The sequence below is a fragment of the Barbatula barbatula genome (genome assembly GCF_947034865.1).
Source record: "Barbatula barbatula genome assembly, chromosome: 8".
In the NCBI taxonomy this organism is placed as follows: Eukaryota; Metazoa; Chordata; class Actinopteri; order Cypriniformes; family Nemacheilidae; genus Barbatula; species Barbatula barbatula.
The window spans coordinates 10,077,598-10,100,712 of NC_136771.1; the positions used below are offsets into that span (position 1 = coordinate 10,077,598).

Below are 23,115 nucleotides of genomic sequence, written 5' to 3' on the forward strand. Positions count from 1 at the left end.
GAGACTGTACGCATTCAAATTCAATTTAGCCACATTGTCAAATAGTTATATATATTATAGTAATAAGTTGCCATGAGACAGTGATGACATATAATACGACTGTTTCAAAGGCCAGAACAGTTACAATTTCTGATGCCACATCCTGAGATTCTCTTAGAGGATGACCTGCTTTTGGCAAGGACTACTCTTGCCCTGGCTAAATTTGGAATCCTGTTCCACAACATCTTCCTCAAAGGCAAATATCTCAGAAAATTAGGACCCTGGGTTTAACATGCCCCTTTTTTTGCTGTGGTCATATGATGGGGGATTCTCAAGAAAGTTTTTTTGCTGCAGCGGGAATGTATATATTTGGATTGGCATAAAAAGGGAAAGAGGATACCTTGACGAATCTCTATTAAATAATTTATGTCGCTTCTTTTGTAGAAGTCTTATCTTTGAATAGAAATATTTACAGATAACACCCAAATTAATGCGCTCTTTTTTCCTTCTCAATAGCAGATAATCTGAGTGTATATTTTGGTCTGGTTTGAACTCTGTTTAGCCAGAAGCTAGTCAGAATAGTCAATAGCATAAAGAAGGCTGCCATTGATTTTATCTCATGGTGACTGACAACAATACGCCAAAAAGTTATAAACAGTACTGAACTTGATATTGGGAACTAGTCGTGTCTATATTCATGGGCCAAAATGACAACGTTCAAAATTACTTTCTTAGTCAACCACGGTTAAAATGTTTGACACAGAGCGGCAGGAAAAAAGTGTGTCAATGCTCCGGATTGGAGTGGCCTAAGGTCTGAATGCTCTCAATTGACCCTTCACAAAGCCCGCCCCCTTTTGCTTTGTCTGACAAAAGCGCTCCCACAATATGCGAAAAGTCTGCAATCTGCATTTAAAGTATATATTCACAATGTGAAAGTGACTCGGAATAAAGTAAACACAAAAATTATCGAAACTCTAGCCTGTAACGTACTTTGCTTGCTGTATGACATAACATCTGGATAGTGGTGTTGGTTTCTGACACATTTAGGCTATGGGTATAACTGTGATTATGAACATAAAGATCACATGTTACCTCCGACAAAATTCTGTCAGTGTTGATGAGATGAGTACCTCAGCGTGGATCATATGACAGCCAGTCTATGAGGTAAAACTTTTTGAATGAGTTAAGAAGTCTTTATTGTTGTACATAATGAGAACTAAGGTTACACAGTGACATGACTTTTAGCTGGCATCACGTTCGTACAGTGTGACGGTCAGCAAAAATCTCAGATTACTTTTTAAAACTGCATAATGCGCAGCCGGTTAAACTCTATGGTTTGATTGTCGGACAAAATGGCGAATAGCAACAGGGGTCACATAATATCGACATTATGATTGGCACGGTCACCTGTCAATCAAACTCCACTTGAAGGGTCAATTGTGGCATGGGTGGGCTAGGAAGGCTGCAAAGGCAGTGTATTAGACTAGCATACACAACATTTGTCTACTTTACACAATCAGAGTCATTATAACAATGAATAGAAGTAAGCATATGATAACTATGTCGGGTCGAAACCTACCCTGTTGAAAATATTTGCATATGGTGGTTAGGTATGTTTTGATGCAAGGTAGCTGGTTTGAGCTGGTTTAAGCTGGTCTCCTAGCTCCTAGATCAGGCCCAGCTCGAACCATCTTGGGACCAGCAAATGGCCAGCTTAATCAAGCTCAAACCAGCTACCATGCTTCAAAACATACCTAACCAGCATATGCTGTTTTCTAACAGGGTAGAGTGAAGCTAGAGTCTAGAAATAATTGTAGGAAAAAAAACAGTTAGCATTGAAGTCAATATTACTACGGCATTACATACTACTGAATAGTAGGCTACTATTAGAATTTGTGTTTTGTTCATAGTGTGCATTGTGCTTGGTACATTTTGGTACATACAGTCATGGCTGGACTTTGATTCAATGACTAGAAGGTGTCAGGGGCGCAGATGGGATTTTTAACTGGGGAGGGGACAAGCTGTCAGCAAATGATATCAACTCAGTTAATTATTTTACAAAATTTGGACTTTAAAAAGTGCTCAAGTAGTTCCTTTGCATAATTTGGGCAAATGGTTTGCACTAAAAAGCCATTGGAGGATTCTTATGACCATGGATAGACAACAATTAACAAAGGCCTACTTATCAACACCGGCAATGCATGATCGAACTGCTATTTGTCTTGTATGCCAATCACCAATCATGCCTTATGCAAAATATGTTTTATTTAAACATTTAAACATCAGTAAATTTGCCTCATTCAAACTATACAGTACATTGGGTGACATGATAATGTAATGCCAGGACTCTAATTTAGTCTTGCAAGTCCAGATAAAACATTATTTCCTGACGATAAATGTTGGATTCATCCAACCATTCTTTTTGTGTTACTTCGCTTTTTGACTCTGTCCACTCACCTAATTGCATTGTCTTTCTCTCCACGTTTTGCTGTGTTTGTAAGTGCAAAAGACCGAAGACAAAAAAAAAACAAAGACTTTTCCCAGAAAACATCTGGGAAAAGTCAACAGGCATAGGCCACTTACATTGTTTGGTTTTCGGAAAAAAACAAGGTGATTGTTTTTTGTCTCTTCATTGTTTTTATGTTGCAGTTATGCAGTCCATTTATTTCAGTCCAGAAAAATCACCAGCCAAATCATAGACGATGGCATTTGATCACTATGGTTACCACTACTACAGACACAATTGAGGCAGCTAACAGCTCCTCATAGGACCCCGGGGGCCAGGTTAGGAGTTGTAGCAGGCTAGCAGCAGCACACAGAGAGCACGAGAACGTAAATGTCGATGGCCGGCCCGATTCTGAAGCAGTGACGGCATAATATTTAAGGAGCGGCGGGTCTGTCCGCCACTACTTAGGCTAATGTACATAGTGGAAACCTGATTAATCCTCAGTTTTACCTATGTTTGTCGCCTCGGGTCACTATGAATCTGAGGGGGTCATGATCCCTCCGTCTCTAGTGCCATCTGCGGGCCTGGATAGTGTGCAGTATTGACAGTATGACATAAAAATATTATGATTTGATGAACATGCTGAACACTTCAATGAATCCCATCATACTGAAGAACAAAATGTCCCTTTTGTTGCCGTAGTGTTATAGTCTGGTTTAACATTAACAACGTCATTTATGTTCAAATATAATAGCTGTCGAAATAAGCAGTTTTTTACACTATGCTACAGTGTACAATCATATTTTATCTCACACAGAAGCATAATTCTGTCCAAGATCTGAGAGTCATGGGATGATCATGGTCAGAATTAACTTCTGCTTCAGACTTACATATACACATACTGGCATCTCCTCCCCGCTCAAAAGATTACATGCAGGACGAGTACCTTAAAAGCAGTTTTCTCCACCCACTGTTTTCACAAAACTTGTGAATGTACCGCTGATGTAAGCAGAGATGCTTTCACCATCTTTCAAGCGTGCGATTTTAGAGTCATTTGTGACGTAAACAAGGCCTAAGTCTGTCCAACAACCTGTTTTAGTTCTGTCAGTCAGTCTGGTGAACCTGATCCATTACCTGCAGGAAAAGAGAGCGAAAGAGAGTGTGTGTGTGTGTGTGTGTGTGTGTGTGTGGTGGGGGGTTGTTTTATGGGTGGAGTTGAACTAGTTCAAAGCTGCCATATGGGACGTGATGTAATTGTGGGCGTGCAGTTTGTGTGGGAGAAGACAACAGTGAAGCTGTAGCCTGATGTATAGCGATATCATCCATGAAGCCTAATAACACATTTGCAGGATAAGACCAGGGTTTGTGACCAGGAAATATTCACTATGAAATAGTATACATTTGAATCATGAAAAGTCGGTATCATTTAACAAAACTCTGAGGTTTTATAAAAGTTTTCTCCTGAATCGAAACTGCTGATAAGATTGTGAACAACGCTATATACATTTAGCAATAACAATATACATTTAGTTTCCAGTAATGTGTAATGTCCAGTGTAAGACTTTTTCTCTGTTCATATATTTTCATGTTTAAACCACATATTTTCCCTAATATTAGTACTGAAAATTGCTGATTTTGTCTGCATTTTGATGTTAACTCTTATATCTAGTGTAGCTTGGTCATATACAACAAAAAACGTCACAGAAGTGTTTTCCTAGAATGATAAATGTGCAAACTCTGATTCAGTTTTAATTTGCATAGAACAAGTAATTGTTTAGTTTTTAAAGTGTTAATGGTATGTTTGTCAAAGGCTATATGTTTGGGAGTGACAACCAGCCTGTTTTGTAATATGCTATTAAGCTATTGTTAAAGGGATATGGGTTCCGTCATCATTTACTCATCTTCCAGTTGTTCCAAATCGGTATAAATGTCTTTGTTCTGATGAACACAGAGAAAGATATTTGGCAAAATGCTTATAACCAAACAGAACGCATTGACTCCCATAGTAGGAAAATTACTTTATCATTTGTTTTGTTCTGTTGAACACAAAAGAATACCTTTTGAAGAATGTAGTACAGCAAATAGTTCTTGGGCACTTTTGACTACCATTGTATTTTCTCCTACTATGGTAGTCAATGAGGAGCAAAATCTGTCTTGTTATAAGCATTCTTCCAAATATCTTTCTCTGTGTTCATCAGAACAAAGAAATGTATTCAGATTTGGAACAACTCGAAGGTGAGTAAATGATGACAGAATGTTCATTTTTGCGTGACGTATCCCTTTAAGTTTACTGTATGTGCTTTATTAATAATATAATAAATTCATAATGTTAAATGAATATTATTTTTGCATTGGTTGCCTCTAAGCCACCAGGTTGTCGAGAACTAATCGGTTGTTAAGTGGTGACGTAAGGAATTCATTTCAAGCGGGGTTACAGCTTAAACTGCTGTTTATGAGCACTGTTTACTCATATTGCATATTTAAGCGAAACATGAATTAACTAAGAGTATACACTAGTCACAAGGCTCAAAGAATCTCCGACATCAATATTTGAGTAAATTATGAAAAATAAATCGCTGATAGGCTATGTGGGTTTCCGTTATTAAGATAAAGGTTAGGATTGCAGTTTTACGATAATTTTATATCTCGCCATAAGCATATATTAGCATTTTTTGTTGTTTGCCTATAGCATCTCATTGAGCGTTTGGACCCTGAAACAGTATATGACCTTCCATACAGTGGTGCGTGACGTCAGGCTTAACAAACGGATAGGGTCCAAATTGAGTCAAGAGTCAAGACACGATTCATTACAATTATCAATGATAAACAACTACTTTATGCAATTTAAATGTGTTTTTTAAGAGAATATGGTTGTCGGATGTGGTTTGTCTGTGTGTACAGAACAGGATTATGTGCTGAGACGTGGCAACAGTTTTTCATCTCCCTGAATAAAGTTTGTCCCAGTACCCAGTAAGTTGCTTTGCACTTGGCACTTGATCTGCACCGTAACTATTGCAGCTCTTCTCAAAGTGAACCATAACACAAGTGGTAAGCATGGCCCATACAATAGGGCTCTAAGGGAAGTGTTGGACACATTTGGTGTGTACAAGCAAACACTTTTTTCTGGTTTGTTGTCATGGAGACGGATCTTTTGTGTCCTCTCCCACAAAAAATGAGGTCACCTCGCGTTCAGTGGGCAGCTGGGAAGATTTAGGTAAAGGCTCTCTCTCTTTCTTTCTCTGTTTCTTTGTACTATTTAAAGGTAGTGCTACAAAACGAGTGAAACTAAAATCTGATTGTGGATTTGGGAAGAATTGTTGCATTGTTTAAACAAATGTACAAAAGTAGAAAGTTTTATACCTAATTCCCCAGATGCACTAGTAGTTGTGCCGTAACACGTTTCTGCATAGTTACATTTATCCATGTAGCAGACTTTGAAAATGAAAATGACTAACAGTATACATGTAGTTACATGGATTTATAAATCAGCTTACTAATCATGATAAAAGAATCAAGTCCTGCCTAAATATAGAAGGGATCTGTTTTACATATCAAATAGCTATCAAATCTGTACCCCACTAAACCCTGTTCTCTCTCTCCCACCCAATGTGAGATGTTTACATCATAGATCACCAAAGAGATTAGTCAGGTGTCCAGACCTCCATCTTCTCTCAGCGGTTTGTGAGCACCCCTCTATTGATCAAGCACGTTCAGGTGCCAACTAGGCTAGAATATTAGCCTTATTATCTCACATTAGATCAAATAATTCAGGAAGATCAGTGTGCCGATGGAATACTTTTGTTTGGATGAGCATTTGTTTGATATTCAATAATAGTTGAATATTCAAGAGCGAGAGTCTCGAGACAGCTTTAGAAGAATGAACGTTAAAGACAAAAAACCGCAATAATGCATTGTGACGGCTTAGCCACATTTTGGGAAGATTGGGATATCGCCTCCATCTAGTGTTGCTTTGGTCAAACTTCTGCTTGAGTTTCAAAAGCCTATGATTATTATGTCATTTACAGTCTGAAGTACACAAGCTAAATATAGTTTTGCAGGATTATATCATTTTTGTGCTTAGTTTTTCCTCTCATTTTGGCACGTTAGCCTCTCTGTTTGTCTTCATCTGCCCAAACTGAACTATCAATAGTTACGCTAGCATTCTGTACATTTATTGAACTTGTATATAATATATCTAATATCATTTATACGTATACATAAATGACACATACCAGTTTACAAAGATAATAATTATACAAGTGTTTAACCCTTTGCAGGACAGACGTTCAGCAGTTTTGCAGCTTGTAACCTTCATAACTGCATCGTTTTGTCAAATAGTTTACTATTTCTGTCTACCACTTTCACAACTTCTTTACAGTATGGCCACATTATTAATTTAATATTTTATATAGGGTGCGAATGTGAACAAATAACAGTAACATAACCAGAATTACTCTAAACATCATAAACAGTTTTTATGCCCGTTTGATTAGCCTACTAAAGATGACCAACTTTCAAAATATTTCAGTGAATCTAGCATCTGTACTCTTTGTGTATATCATTTTCTACCATTGTTTTCACCATTGGATGCTATTAAATGTTTATGCTGAGTAATCTTCTGTTTAAAACAACATTAGAAGCTGTGGTACTGTTGTAACATCTTACAGTAACCAACTTTCCATCGTACCTTTATTCCCTCTATTCGTTTGGCTCTCACTAAATTCATGGTGATTCGAGTCTGATGTCATCACGTGGACATGTTTTTTTGGCAAGGTCAAAGAACATAGGTAGTTTAGATGGTTAGGGTGTGGGTTAGGGTATGGGTTTCGCTTGAAACACCAAGGATTTAGTGAGAGCCCTATAACTTTCTATGATTTATTTGTACTTCCTTCCAGTTAAATGACGTCACCTCAGATGTGCTCGCCTTGCAGCGCCACACAAGCCAACTCAATGCTGTTATTTCATAGCAGCATAATGTCACAGCACACACCATCTGATCATGGCTTCCTGTACAGATTATGCAGTGTCCAAGTATAATCAATATGCACCTGTTTACCATGTTTATGTGTTTACTCCGGAATCATTTTAATAAGGGGAGCGTGATTTTGAATCTCCCAATCTGCCACTTTTTCTTCAAAATGCAGATAATTGAATTAGTCTGAGTCAGTTAATTGACACAGCTTGACGAAACTGATTTAAAGTATCACACTTGCAATGTCCAAAAATGTCTAATAATAATCTTTTGAAACCTCTAATGTCCACCTACAATGCAGTTCATATTATTTTAATACACAATAATTTTTAGTGATGTCACAGCCATAAATGTATAGTTTCCCAAAAAATGTAACCAACATTTTTTCAAACCGATCTGGGACACCATTTTACAACGGTATAGTTAAAAGTACCCCAGAACTGTTTGCTTTCAAAAATATCTTCTTTTGTACAAAATATAGACGGGTGGAGTACTCCTATTTGAGTTGCATTATCGAAGTGCGGTATAGACATCTACACACTTTAATCGCACTATTACCGGCACGTAGGAACTTCCGCAGCACTTTGCTACAGGTTACACACACGTACGGCAGTGGACAGCAGTTTCGTTTTACGGCAAACAACATGGCTTCAAGCTAGAAAGATGTCAACAATTCTAGAAAATAAATGAAACACCAAAAACTGTATGTAGTACCATGGCGAAGAGGAACTGTTTGTTGATACATGGAATTATGGAGGGCCATTAATGGAACTATGTAGTGTATCATGTAAAATGGGAGCATGAAAAGTATATTCTTAAAGCAACTCATGTAAACACCTTAATCGTAATATTAGCTTACTCAGAATAAGGCCAATAATTTGATTACTGATGTCCATGTAAACGTGGTCAGTGATGCCCCGGAACTGTTTGGTTACAAACATTCTTCCATATACCTATCTTGGTGTTCAGCAGAACAAAGTATTTGCTAAATACTAGTAGTTGTTTTTTTTGGGAGGCAGGGGGTGGACATTGTCATTCTAGACAACATTTGATTGGACAAATAGCCTATCTGTGTAGTACAGAATGAATCATCAATTTTTGGTGAATTTTGTCCCAGTTTAAGAGCACACATGTACAATCCAAAGCCAAAAAAAGAATGCATTTCATCTTTAAAGGACATACCCAAACCTTACTGGTCAATATAATCTACACAGTCTTCATATACTCCTCCATGGAAAAAGCGATGATAAGGTGTATCCAGTGAATGTTATATACCTATAGTAGATGTTTGCAGGTTTTACTTAATCTTTGCAGCCAACACGCTTTAAATTTTTCATTAGCAAGATTGAGTGTGAAGCATGAGAGCAGGAATGGAGACAGGAAGAGCAGGAAGGCGGGTGCTGAGGAGAGAGATCCTGGAGTAGCACACATCTGAGGAACAAGGGAGAGCAACTGGGATGCGTTGCCATAACAACGAATTCAGCAGGCCACCTACTAGCTTGTATGTGAGACGGAGGAGAGGGTGGAACAAGCTAGGAAGGAGAAATGTGCGCGTGTGAGTGTGTGTAAGCGAGCAGTGGTGAAGGAGAGTAAAAAAAGGTGTGCATGAAGCTCACTTGTGATTGGTCACACCTCTCCAGTCTTTGTGTGGAGTCGTGCATGTTGGGTTAGTGTCCGTCGTCACTGCCGCCTTCTCTGATGGCTGCAGCACAGGAATTGAGGGAGGGGTCTCTCTGCGCCTCCCTCTCGTTCTCTATCCTCCCCCTACTAAAGTAAAAACAAGAAAATTCATAATGGAGAACGACTGAATTTAGCTTATACCACACAAAACTGACAGCAGGCTACCAGCCTCTCCTACAGTCGCTAATGCTAATTCATTTAGCAGACTACGAGTAGCACGTTTGTCTGTTTGAACAGACTCTCTGCTTGAACAGTGAAGCACACAGGCTGGGATTTGAGTGATGGTCCTTTGGCTGCCGTACGCACACACGCGCGCACCAGGAGAGCAGCGCGCCGTGTGGATGATGTCATCCCATCTGCATCCTGCAGTGTTTTCAGTGCGGCTTCAGACCCTTTGTTGCCCTTTATGCTAAACTCGGACCAGTTTTATGGTTTTCTTTAGGCTTGTGAGGTATTGAAGCATAGGATCGTTTTTAAGGATACAAGAGTCATTCAAGTCTACATAGCAAGCTTAGTACATTAGATGGCATAGTATTTTACAGCATTTGATGCCTAATAAAAGCTTGTCAGTTTGGCCTTTATATCCAGGAAATATGTTATGAAATATGTGTGAATCATGCAATGTTTCTCATTTCATCTAAATTTTTTATTCATTTTTACTTACTCAGATGTAAAAAAAGTCAGTCAATTAATTAAGCTTAAATTGCATCTGGTTCAGATGATATTAAGTTCTCTGTATTCTGATCTCATATACTTGTAACTTTGACACTGGGCATATAACTTGCATAGCTTTATCACACATTTGTTTGTTTTGGTGGTTTATTAAAAGTTCACTAGAAATACGGTAAGTACCTTAAAGTACGGCCAATTTAATATAATGTAATATAATTAAGAATTTATGTAGGTTTCTGTTTTTATTTTATGCCTACTGAAAGTAGTTTTTAAATAGATGTCCAAGTACAAAAGTGACGTACAACAATCTTTCACATTATGTGACAAAACATGTTTTATGTTGAGCTGTGCTTCTAGTAAATCCAATATGCATGGGACGTTTTTTGGGATCAATATTTACGGATGGCCTGGGGTCTTTCTGCCTACGCAGGCAGAGGGGCTTATCGCTGAGTCGGCAGTATAAGGTCACATTTGACAACAGGCCTTCAATGCCCTTCATGCTCCTGTTTGGGACCACCATCTTGAAAGCTGCCCAGACTAATCCCACCAGTTAATGCCACAACTCCCACCTTAAATGTTGACTTGAGTTGTGTCTTAAAGGGGTCCCATTTTTTCCTAATTTAAAAAAAATGCTTTATATGTTACATATTTCACCAGTGTTTCACACCATCATCTTGATTTTCAGAAAACAGACTATTGAGTTCCAGGTTCTATGAAGTCCCTCACTCCGAAATGCCCTGATTGGTCAAGCTTGTGATAAGTCTTAGAGTGTGTGTTGAGATGTCCCGCCATTACCCTACCGTGTTCCCGGAGCCGGGGTTTATGTAAAATTTGGTCGTCGTGATGTAACTACTTCAGGAAGTAGCTAGTTGTAGTCCCAACGAGATGCTCATTGTAATGTTTAAAAAGCGATTTCTGTTATGGAAAATGATGTTCCTTCTGTGAACTTTGAGCGTTGCGACTTGGCAGATGTTGTTGAAGCTCAAACAGCGATACTGCAAACTAAATTTAAAGAAGTGAAATTCCATTAGATCTCCCCTTTAAATTATCTACTTTGAAACTGTGTATTGCATATAAAGAACCTGGCCATTAATACAATATAGTTTGTATGCAGGTGTGTCATATGAATACAGTCTTCTTTTAAGACCCATGTGACCTCTGACCAGTGACATGCTAGGAACAACTGCACAAGCAATTTACTTTTGACGGGTTGAAGAGATGCCATTTTTTATTTAACTTTCTTAATCTGTCACTTTAGCTTTTTTATGATATTGCGTAGTGTATGGTGGTACCACGTATAATTCAAATTCAGTTTGGCTACACAGTTTTATGAATGCTGATTACTCAAACATCCTACATATTTGACAAACTATTTACTGCATGTAGTGTAGCAGGGACTAAAGCATTTTCAGATTCAAATGCACTGTATATTCTCCATCTTTACCATCCTCTGTTTTGTAGTTTCCACAAACGTACCAGGTTGAAAAACCCTTTGAATTTGTTTATTTAGCTCATGATTGGTCCCTTAATGTCAATTTTTAATGCAACAAATATATTTGGAACTGAATATGATTCGGTGTGTCTGTCTTTCTCTCTAGGCGATGTATCTCCTATCAGTATGTCACCCATCAGTCAGTCTCAGTTCATCCCACTGGGGGAGATTTTGTGCCTGGCCATCTCAGCCATGAACTCTGCCCACAAGCCTGTCACACAAGATGCGCTGATGGAGCACCTTTCCACCTGCTTTCCAGGTAACCCCAAAACACATTCATGCACACCTTATTCTTTTTCTGGCATTATTTTAACAGCCTCTGCTGTAAAACAAATATAACATCGTTGTAAACATTTTTATACATTATCTTTTAAAGACACCACATTTAAAAAACATTAACAGCATTCAATGCTTACAATGCCGTATGACAAGAAAACTAAAAAAATATGAATGTGTCTCCAACTACAATATGTGCACAACAATTAAATTCATTATGCACTTACTTTGTTTACTTCTTTATAGGATAATACAACAAGCGACATTGCAAAAAAATCATGTTCAGTATTTTTCTGAAAAATTCATTTTTATTGTATTAAGTAGCACTATTGTAAGTAGTCTATTATTTTGAATTGGAGAATGAAACAAAAACAATATGAAGAGTTTGGTTTCAAAATGAGAGAACTTGTTTTTAAACATTTGTTTTTTATTATGTTATCATGTTTTATTTGTGTTAGTTATTATGGCTTAAATCAAAACAAACCAACTGCAGTTTGATTGATATTAATTGGAATGCACAATAAAAACATGCTTTTTAAAAATACAAAAAAACAGTTATATCATTTTGGAACCAAACTCTTCATATTTTCCAAATTTTACATATTTACTTTATAAGATTTGGATAGTTACTGTTTTGAAATATACAGTTATTTCGCTTTTTTTTTTAAAACAGAACGGTAAATCATGACAAATTGTATTTTTGGGTGAACTATACCTTTAGTGCAATCTATTGCTTCAGATAGCTTCCCAGCTACTGTTAAATGCCTGTAATATGACAGTCCAGAACAGTGTTTTTCTGTTTTATACCTTACATAGCCCAGCTCAGAAAAAAACCAGTCAATCAAAGTGCAAAGTGTGCAAACTTCACCTGAATATAGTCTGCCTGTATTCACTTAAATTAATGGGGGAGGGGGAATGAACAGAGTCTCTGGGTTGCGTCATGTTGGTATGGCAACTACCAGAGTATGATGTAATGGCAGGCAACATTTAACCCTGACTAGTTACAGCTTATCTGCTCCTTTATCCGTTGTGTGTATGCATGAGTTTGAGTGTGTTTCTGTGATTGAGTGTTGAAAAGCTGATTCGGTAAGTGAGGACTTGAGTGCAATGAGAACACCATGTACTGTGTTGGAACGGGCCTTGTCGGTTTCGTTTGGGATATTGAACTTGTAAAAACATCTACAGTACTGATTCATGCTACAGAGCTTATGGCTATATTTGAATGTCTAACTCTAATTCTTACAAAATATATATACGTCATATTTGACTGGAAATCTTAATTGGCTTGCACTTTGCTCTTTGGAACATTCTCAGATCATATTGTGCTAACATATCAGGTTTTGCACAATTTTTTATGGTTCATTCCAACTCGAGCACATGCTGTTATTAAATTAAAGGAGGACCTAGGAAATACCAAGAAAATCTAAAGTTGACATTCAGTTCCAAACTTTTTTATTTCTTAAGGGTAATCATTAATGTTATAGAAGAAAGTGTTTCAGAGAATTTATTTGTTATTACATTGAGGCACTTACAGTCTTGATGATGAAAGATGAGGTAACGCCTGGTCCGCTGTGATTGGTGGTGACACAAATCAACAAGCAAGATTCCTCTCTTGATTGGCTTTGTGTTGCTAAATGTTTGCTGGTTGAGCTGTTCTTTCAACCTCAGAAAGTCACTTAAAATGCCATTAGTATTGAGGACAAAATATTTATTAACATTTTACAGACTTTAGTCAAATACAATATTAAGTTGGAATCATGAAATAGATTATCAATCTTACAAGTGGTTGTTTTCTTACCAGGTGTACCCACTCCGAGTCCAGAGATCCTACGGCACACACTGAACATGTTGGTACGGGAGAGAAAGATCTATCCCACACCAGAAGGTTACTTCATTGTTACCCCACAGACCTACTTCATCACCCCCTCCCTCATCCGCACCAACAGCAAGTGGTACCACCTGGATGAGCGGCATCAAGATCGACAACAACAACAACTTCAGCAGCAACAACAGCCAACACCACAACAGCAATGTACATCACCACAATCCGGAACCATCACCCCATCCACCTCTGGGTGTGTACGAGAAAGGCCTAACCCTAAGAACCACAGCGAATCCTATAATACATACCGTGATGAGGTGACCAACCTACACACATCTACAAGTCAAAGGAAGTCCCCAAAGGAACCCAAAGGAGATCCCCCTTCATACCCACAACCCCCTCCGCCTGCCATTCAGCACCCCCCTGAACCCACAGACAAATGCAAAAGCATGACAGCCACCATTTCTTACAAGACAGACACACTGACCAAGAAGAAAGAGGGCAGTGGTGGGGGCAGCAGTGAGAGGCAATCTAAAAAGTTTGGGCTGAAGCTGTTCCGCTTGAGCTTTAAAAAAGACAAGACCAAACAACTGTCCACCTTTTCAGCACAGTTCCCTCCTGAAGAATGGCCTCTAAGGGACGAGGACATGCCATCGGCCACAGCTATCCCTCGTGAGGTGGAGATGGAGATCATCCGCCGCATCAACCCTGATCTGACGGTGGAGAACGTGGCCCGCCATACAGCCGTCATGAAGCGGCTGGAGGAGGAACGTGCTCAACGCTGCAAGGCCAGCTCGTCTGCACAGCACAGTGCCCGCAGTCGCCGCAGTCGAGGCCACCGGCGCGTGCCTCATGGGAAGTCTCGTTCGCACAGCAAGACACGGGCTTCTAGGGGAGACCCCTCTGAAGGCTCCAATCTCGACCTTCAGGCTGTAAGTCTGGAAAGGGACTATCGTTTTTTTAGCCACTCACTAGTACGCTCGCCAAGAGAGGGAATGTACACTGTGGAACGCAGGAGTGGTGGTGCCTACCTTGTTCACAGCAATCCCAACATTGCTGAGTCGCACTTTCCTGTTACCCCAGAGTGGGATGTATCGGGGGAGCTTGCAAAGAGGCGGACAGAGATGCCTTTCCCCGAGCCGTCACGTGGGACGTCGCATTCAAAGGTGCACCGTAGCCACAGCCACACGCAGGATCGCAAGTCACGCAATGAGCGGTCTGATAAGGCTAAAGAGCGGTCACGTTCTATGGACAACTCCAAGGGCCCACTGGGAGGTGGGAGCTCCACACTTGGCACAGCTGAGGATTATGACCGCAGTCTAGATGACAGAAGTCGTTATTATACTGATGATGGGACGCTGAGGGCCTCCTCTCAAAAGGGCCCGCACTACTCGTGCATCATGTTCTCTGCTGCCAAGTTCAGTTCTGAAATGTCAGTACCTGATATGGGTAAATTGAGCCTGGATGAAGCGAGGCTTTGCAGCCCTCTTGAACGAAATAAGAGCAGGGACAGCTTGCCAGCCTACAGTGACATGAAGGCCCTATCGCCAAAGCCTTTGGCTGATGACTACTTCCAGTGCAATACATCAAATGAAACAATCCTTACTGCCCCACTGCCTCTGGGCAAATCTGACCATGACACTTTAACCCCATCTGACGGAATACGCAAGGGCTCTCCCGCTGACCGGCAGACACCGCACCTCACCTCACCTCACCCCTTGGAGTACAAGGAGGACTCCTCCACCAAGGGCCACAATGGTTCTGGCAAACCCACACCAAGCCAGACCCCTGAGCCTTTGCCCAATGGACGTTTGATACAGCACCAACACAACACTGACCCCGGGGGTGGCGGAGGTGGGGGTAGCGCTGGTGGCGGGGTGGACAAGAGGAAAGAGATTTTCAGCAAGGACACTTTGTTCAAACCGCCACACAATATTTTGACTGTGAGCTATGTGGACGTTGGCTACTCAAAGTCAGGAACTTTGCGAAAGACCCCTCATATGAAATCATCTGAGGTCCTCGATGCGCTGGAGACCCAAGACCCGTCTAACTCCGCTCCTTTGTCCGCTTCTGCTCCGGCACCTACAGGTTCGGAACAGGGTGCCCCCTCAACATCTGAGGCTGCTTTTGACTATTACAACGTGTCAGATGATGATGACGAGGAAGTGGTAGAAGCCTCCCATAAAGAGGCAGCTCCAACGGAGGCAAAGGGTCGGGCAGGGGCTGGTGATGGTGGCGGAGGAGGAGGGACAATGCAGTGGTTGCTAGAACGGGAGAAAGAGCGGGATCTGCAGCGGAAGTTTGAGAACAACTTGACTCTGCTTAGCCCTAAGGAGAGCGAGAACAATAACAGCCAGAAGTCGGCTCACTCAGCACGGCTGGACAGCATGGACAGCAGTAGTGTGACTGTGGACAGTGGGTTTAACTCGCCTCGGTAAGTACAGTTTAATTGAAAATGGAAGTCATTACTATAGTAATATTAGACTACATGTGTGAACCTGTATTTGGGTTCATATTGTCTTGCAAATTGAAGCTCTATCAGCGTTAAATCTGAGAGAGTGTTTATGGCATATCCCACAATTTAATAAAGTTATTGGCAGTCTGCAGGTTTTTGGGGACCAGAAAAGCAGATAATTAAGGAACTTATGACCTAAAACAAGCTGAAAATATAATTATTAGCTCAATTAACATTAGCAATTATCAATTCCGTAAAACAAAACAAAAAACGAATATTTTTTTATTAAACATACTATAATCTAAATAGATAATGATGACAGTCTTAGTCACTAATAGTTTTGTGTGCACTATATTTTTAAACACTTCCCCGATAGCACACTCTATTTGACGTCTGCATTTACATCTGCAAGACATCTACAATACATAGTTTGCTCATCTGCAATATGTCTCGGAGATGTCTGTTGTCAGACCTCATATAGACATCTAGAAGATGTCAGTGAGAGGTGGATGATTTAGGGTGGATGTAAAGCTGCCCTTTCTAAGATGTTTAGCAGATGTTTTTACGTAGCAGATGTCCTGACAGATCTCCAGATCTTTAGCAGACGTATTATCTCCGAGACGTATTACAGATGAGCAAACTATGTCTTGCAGATGTAAATGCAGGCGTCAAATAGACGTAGGCCAGATGGATTATGCTATGTGGGTTGGTTGCAAAATGATTGTACAATAATTTACTAACTTACTTGTAACTTGTAACTTACTATACCTAAAACTAACATCATAAATACACTGGTGGATTTCTCCGTTTTTTCTTTATCAAGGCCACAAACCAGTACCGTCGGCCTTTAAGTGGGTTTCCCAGGGATGTGTATGTGTTAGCAGAAACCCTTTATGAGTGAGAGGGTGAGGACTTTTTTCAACTGCTAAAAATAGACCCCTCGGGTCTGTATGACTCATTCAGAGGAATATGGTGGGGTAGAATAACTGAGAGAGCCTACCTGTTCTGCACATGCTGCATGTACTCCTCATAATAGTGCACGTTTGTTGTTTTAGCTGCACATTTGCAGTAGTTTGAGACTGTTTGCATTAATATTTTGAAATGATTCCAGTGACTGACATCTGTCCTTTTAGGTGTAGAAAAGCAAGCTTTGATTTTTGAATATAATAATAAATTACATGTAATTAACTAGAAATGTGTGCACTACAGTATATTTTATTGTCCTGTATATGAAAAATGACAAATGTTGTAATGATAAGGCTCCTGAGTAGAGTTGTGGCCCTGTCACATGGATCTCTTTCAGGGAGCACCCTTTAAGGACAAAGTGCACCCCCAAAAACATTCTTTACTATTTACTTCCTTGAATCTGCATGTTGTATTTTCTTTCATTGAAAACAAAAAAAAATTCGATCTGTTCCTCACACCATAGTATCAGAAGACTTAATACAAAGTTGTATGGACTACTTTCATGCTGCGTTATGGATTTTTTCCAGCTTTTTGGAGACCCTGGAACTGTCCTTATCTAGCAAAATGATTAAAAAAGATAACAGCATACCACTTTGGAATGACATGAGATTTAGTACACAATAACATCACTTTATTTGGTTAACTATTGTTCGAGCTAAAAGATGTAAGACTGCTGAGAGTGATGCGACTGTTCTCTGTGCGCCCCATTAGCTTAGTCTGTGCGTCTGGTCCATGCTTCTGAATTAATAGCCCCAAAAAGCTTACAAGACACACATGTCACTCATTTTAAGACCCCCAGCAGCCCTTTCACACATACGCACACACACGCAATCATTCACTATTTTCTGGATGACTCATCACATTAGCAATGATGTCATTCCGCAGCTCCTGGAAAAACACCAGCATAGCGCTTGTGCAGAAACACAATTTAGTTTGTGATTGATGCGAGGTTGTAATGCAATTACGCTGAGTGGGAAATGCTAAAAAACTATTCTGCTCACTATGCAGTACTCCTGTTAAATACTTCATCAACTTTAGTTACATTTTAATTTATTACAGTTCTATGATATGAAATGTGAACGTACATTTTTTGGTGTTACTGCTTTTTTATACTGTCATAATTTAATAAAGTGTATTTCAGTTTAACTTTCAAGTAAATGTGAAGCAGTGTGCTTTCTCTTTTTTGAGGCCTTGTGCAATGATTTATGTAAATATCTAGTCTAAATTTCTTGTCCCTTTCCTGTCACCGCTTTTTTAGCACACGAGAAAGCTTGGCATCCAACACCTCAAGCATCGTGGAGAGTAACCGGCGACAGAATCCGGCCCTAAGTCCAGGCCACATGGGTACCACCAGCATCGGCCCCCCATTCAGCTTCCGAGCAATCCCAGAGCCCCCTACCACGCAATCTGAGAAACTGCAGAAATCCCCCAACTGCCTTGCCTCTATCACCAGCGTCTGACATGGGCATGGCACCCATCTGGGGTGACGTAAGGCCAGGGTGATCTGCAATCTTGGGGTGCCTCAGTGCAAGAGGTTGGATGACTCCCTCCATCAAGCACCTCGACAACATGGGGACTGTTAAACCCACAGACATGACTTCCAGATACTGTTCTTACAGCATAAAAAAGGTCACTGCAAAAAAAAGGAAAAAAGAGAAAAAAAATTGAAATTTCTCATCATAGGATTTACCTTAACAAGCAATTAATCAGGAAATTCTCCAGTTGAAATCAATCATTTTTTCAAAGTAGTCTTGAAGTAACTGGTAATTTAACATTTCTTTATTTTCCGCAGTATTTTTTGTCAGTCACAGATTAGAGATCATCTTGCCAATGGATCCTGTTGTGCACGCGTTAAGAAATAGATGCTGACGTGCAGGTCTAATATTTTACAGAGCAAGATTTGTGATATTGGTCAACATGTTTAAAAATGAGGCATAAAAGCTCTCATCTGAACAACACTGAATTCATGGTTCGTTGTATGAGATTCCTAAAAACAAACCCATTTTCCATGACGCTATTAGCTACATTGGTAAAACAGTAAGATTTACACTCCCATGCTTGTTACAAACAATACATAGACTGAATTAGCGAATAAATGATCTCATTCTGAAATTAAAATATTTATTTAGGAAAAGTACTTTAGATTTTTTTCAACCCAAGCTTATTGTGCACACAAGTTCTTTGTATGCCACTTGCAACCTGGCTCATGAAATTTATATCCATATTTAATCTCAGGTCATGAATAGTTACTCTCCTAAAAAGAGATGAAATCATCTGTCAGACTGGAATCGTGTTTCTCTGCATTGTTCCACCAAATCTTTGTTTCTTAAGGGAATAAAACACTATTAGTTGACAGAAATGTAAATGGTTTCAATTTGGTCATAACATCGCTCTTAAGTTAAAATTAATGTGCAGGTCATTTTCATTTTAATCCTTGTAGAACTACAAAAAGACAAAACATCAGGTGTTTTGCACCAGCGTGAATCAGATACAAGTTTTAAGCCAGATACAACTTGTGTATGTCATTGTTGGTTTGGAAATGCTTGTCTTCTGTGTAGCTCAATGGCTCTATTTGTTGCTGCGAGAGAAGGAGGATGTCGGAAATGGGTGATCTGTCTAGAACGTCCATAGCTCCATGAAAAGATCCTGCAGTTCTCTTCCTTTGGGCCGCTGGAGAGACTTGGCCCCTTTGCTGCACTGATAAAACCTTTATTTTCGAATATTTTCTCAATATAAACCATTGTGAATTGATTTTTTTCCATGGGAATTGTGTCCACAGATGATCTGGTTTAGAATCGTGCTACAGCAAACACATTACATGTGTTATCTCGACCCTTTGTTTTTGTTCAGTGTTGGTTTCAAGTTAAAGCAGATGATTCAATGAAGGTATGTACAAATTATTTGCACCACTGTTATTTCTTTTCAATGTCAAAGATTGGTTATGGATCACATACCGTTTTGACCCGCCGTGTCATATATAAAGCTCAGGTCCATGAGCGAAGGCCCAAGATCGAATTAAACGTGAAAATACTTGATTTGAACATTTGGACTATGGCTTTAACTGTTTGTCATGACATCTCAAGAGTGCAGCAGAACTAATGGCCTTGTCCCTTCTGGCAGGGACTCGTGAGAATCGGGAAAGAGAGCAGAGCTCATGTCACATCCATTGGTGCTATTATGTGGTGATCCTCCCTTTTTCTGTTCTTTTTGTTCTCTTTGCCCTCCATATGGACTCCATTGCTTTTGATGAGTGTTCAGGGGGATTTTCTCCAACGGGACTTCTTGTTGTGTTTGAGTCAAAGACGTTCAGTTCACTCCCTCGCGCTCAGCCATCATCAGCCATGCAAACAACCCCACATACATGCACATAACTAGCTACCTCCACCACCTGTGTAACAACAACGTAGGGACGTGTACAGATTTGGATTCTTTGCTTGTGGAACACAGCACTAACAGCCTCTTCTCTGTGAATGTTGACAAAGAGCGGCGGACATTGTTACTAAGAGGACTTATTCTAAATAATCAGTATTAAGTGCTGTAGTTTAAACTCGATTTTTCTCAGTTTATGACAGAAGTGTCTTTTACTTATTTGCAAGTTGTGTATATGCCTGTCATTAACAAACATTTACAGTTTTATTTTTTCAATCCAATGTTCTCAATGTTAAGCAGACATTTTCAGTTCTCTGTTGTTCAATTCTTGTTTATTTCCAATGCTCCAAGACAGAGGCAAGGGTCACATTCACATCCCATATTCCAGATGAAATGAGCAACTCAATAGATACAATATTGCAAATCACAACCGACTTTCTGGCAATACTGATTTTAGTTTCCCACCATATATTTGTGAGGTCATTGGTTTGGGTCCAGGCAGCCTCTTAGATCCTCTAATTGAAAGTGGGATGAAGTTTATCCTAAAGACAAGAGCCTCATATATATAAATGTATATCATTCCTAGACATCCTAAGATCAACATTTGACAGAGCAAGCACCTCATAACATCTATAAATAGATCTACAAATGGATCCTTTTTTTTAATTGTTTTGACAAAGCTTTACTTACAACACAAATCAAATGAATCCACTCAAATCATATTTTGGTTTAGTGAAATATAATCTAACATAGTGTTATTTTACTTCGTAAAACTCTGTCAGAAGATGCATATTTAGATTTTTCTGTCACATATTGTGAAATTTAGTTTTATTTCAGTCTCCTCCCCATCTGATAATCATATTTCTCTTTGGTTTCTTGCTTTGTTTTTGATAGACGAAAGGGAGTAATGCAGCCAAGACTGCCTTGTAAAAACATGTTTGCACTGAAATGCCTGGCCTCTGGTTGCTGTTAAGTTCATCCAAGACGGATGCTTTGTTTATATTGTAAAATATTTCATATGAAATAAAAATGACCATGAAATGTCTTCCCTTAACATTATGGACTTTAGAACCACGTCAGACAACATTGTTTCTAAATGGTGACAGTGTACAGTATCATACTGTAAATGAAATCAATCTGCCATGCTTAGTATAACTTCAAAAGAAAACTGAAAGATATGAGGGATCTTTTTGTAATGTCTATAATATTTGAAAAGAAGTCCCTATTTGTGTAGTAATGGTGTTTCATCGTTGTGGTAGTGTATGTGATAAACCCAGTTGGGAGATTGTGTTACTTTTTAAGACAATAAAATAACATGTTTGATTATATGTTTTAAATGTCTTCTGTCTTGAACCATTCAGGGGATTGTCCGAAGGTGCATTCCAAGATTATGTGTCAAATTGTATCGATATAATCAAGAATCCAATTTAATGTCAAATTGTTCGAGAGAAGCACACTGGTTTGTCTGATGAAACGGTAAACAAAAAATAAGGGCTTTAACAGCAAATGTGATATGAATGCATGACAGACCTTTTATTCATTTTCATTAGTAAGAAGAACTTACTAAATGTGCATTCTTTCATTAGAAAATTTTATTTTCATTTTTTCTACAGGTTAAACAATCCATGTTTGAATCCTAATCAATCTTATCCATTAAATATAATGAAAATACTTGAAATTCAAAATTATATTTTAATAATAACATACCGCCATCTACTGGCGTAACAGTCATAAAACAATGTAAGGAAATATACTATAATTGAATACACATGCAATGTATGGAGCTGATAATATATTTTTAAATATCATATACAAGAATTAATGCTGATGATAGTTTCTTTTGAGATGTTTCAAATGACATGACGTTGGAAAAAGAAGAAAGATGAGTTATTGGTGATAGCTAAATCCTGCTATTTGCTTTGATGAAAAGCAAATATTATAATATACCTCTGTAGCACTCATACTGCATGAAAGGACCTCAAATCATTTGTTATTTTCCCTTTTTCATTTTGGATAAGGAAAACACATTTTTAAAACAATGTAATATTTGGACACGTTAAATCAACCTCAGATTACAGTGAGGTTCAAATTGAAGACAGGACAAAAATGTTGAAGATGAAATTTCATGAAATACATGATGCTGCTTTAAATCATGGATGAGTACTCAGAACATGCAATAAAACACAACAATATATTATGTTCCCAGCATTCACATAAATCATTTTTGCTGTTTCAAGGTTATTTTTTGATAGTTTTGTTTAGGTTGTTTTTATTTGCATAAGTATTATGTGGTGATTATTAGTCTTTGTTGATTGTTTATGTTTTTATTATATATATTTATGTTTATGGATGAGTCCGCTCCTCCCAGACTTTGTATTGAAATGTATTTTCTTAAGAAAGCACCACTTTGCTGGGAAGAATGTTGGCACTTGAAGTGTCTTCAACTAAAAGTTAACAAGGATTACTCTCCATGATGCTGAGCTGCAACTGTTTAAAGATTTTGATCAGTTCCATGGGGTCCACTCATTGTCACCAGCCTGGAATAGAAGAACAAAAAAGAGAGCCAAAAGCAGCTGGCACTACTTGGTTTTGTAAAAGTTTGTCTTTTTTTCACAAGAACCCACAGTGGCATTAATGGATGTGAAGAAGAGGACGGAAGCTATACTGGCACCAGCCCAGCTCAAACTGATTTAGCCAAATTGAGAGGATTTTCTAGGTCAGCATAGTTTGTTGGCCTTATAACAACATTTCTGTAAAAAAAAATCACAGCACATATACATTTTTTTAAATAAATTTGTTCACCCAAAAATTTAACTCCAGTCAGTATTATTCACCCTCATACCAATCCAAACCCGGGCTGGTTGCATAAACTGCTTATAGGGTTACAAGTTAGTCACCTAACATTTTTCTTCAAGACTGGTCATTCATTAAGTAAGTTATACAAAAGGAAGATTGGCCTAATTGAAATCAAAGTAAGACTGATTAG

General features: G+C 38.9%; 1 protein-coding gene across 2 annotated transcripts in view; it reads left to right on the forward strand.

The window, feature by feature from the left end:
- The window catches only part of stox2a (storkhead box 2a), a 46,419-nt gene extending 24,965 nt beyond the window's left edge, over positions 1 to 21,454 (forward strand). For both annotated transcript variants that reach the window (XM_079462091.1, XM_079462092.1), the window contains exons 2-4: positions 11,348 to 11,500; positions 13,319 to 15,773; positions 18,019 to 21,454. In XM_079462091.1, the coding sequence (XP_079318217.1) occupies positions 11,348 to 11,500; positions 13,319 to 15,773; positions 18,019 to 18,220 (2,810 nt within the window). In that variant the 3' untranslated portion in view covers positions 18,221 to 21,454. The remainder of the gene's footprint in view (positions 1 to 11,347; positions 11,501 to 13,318; positions 15,774 to 18,018) is intronic.
- Positions 21,455 to 23,115: the final 1,661 nt, after the last annotated feature.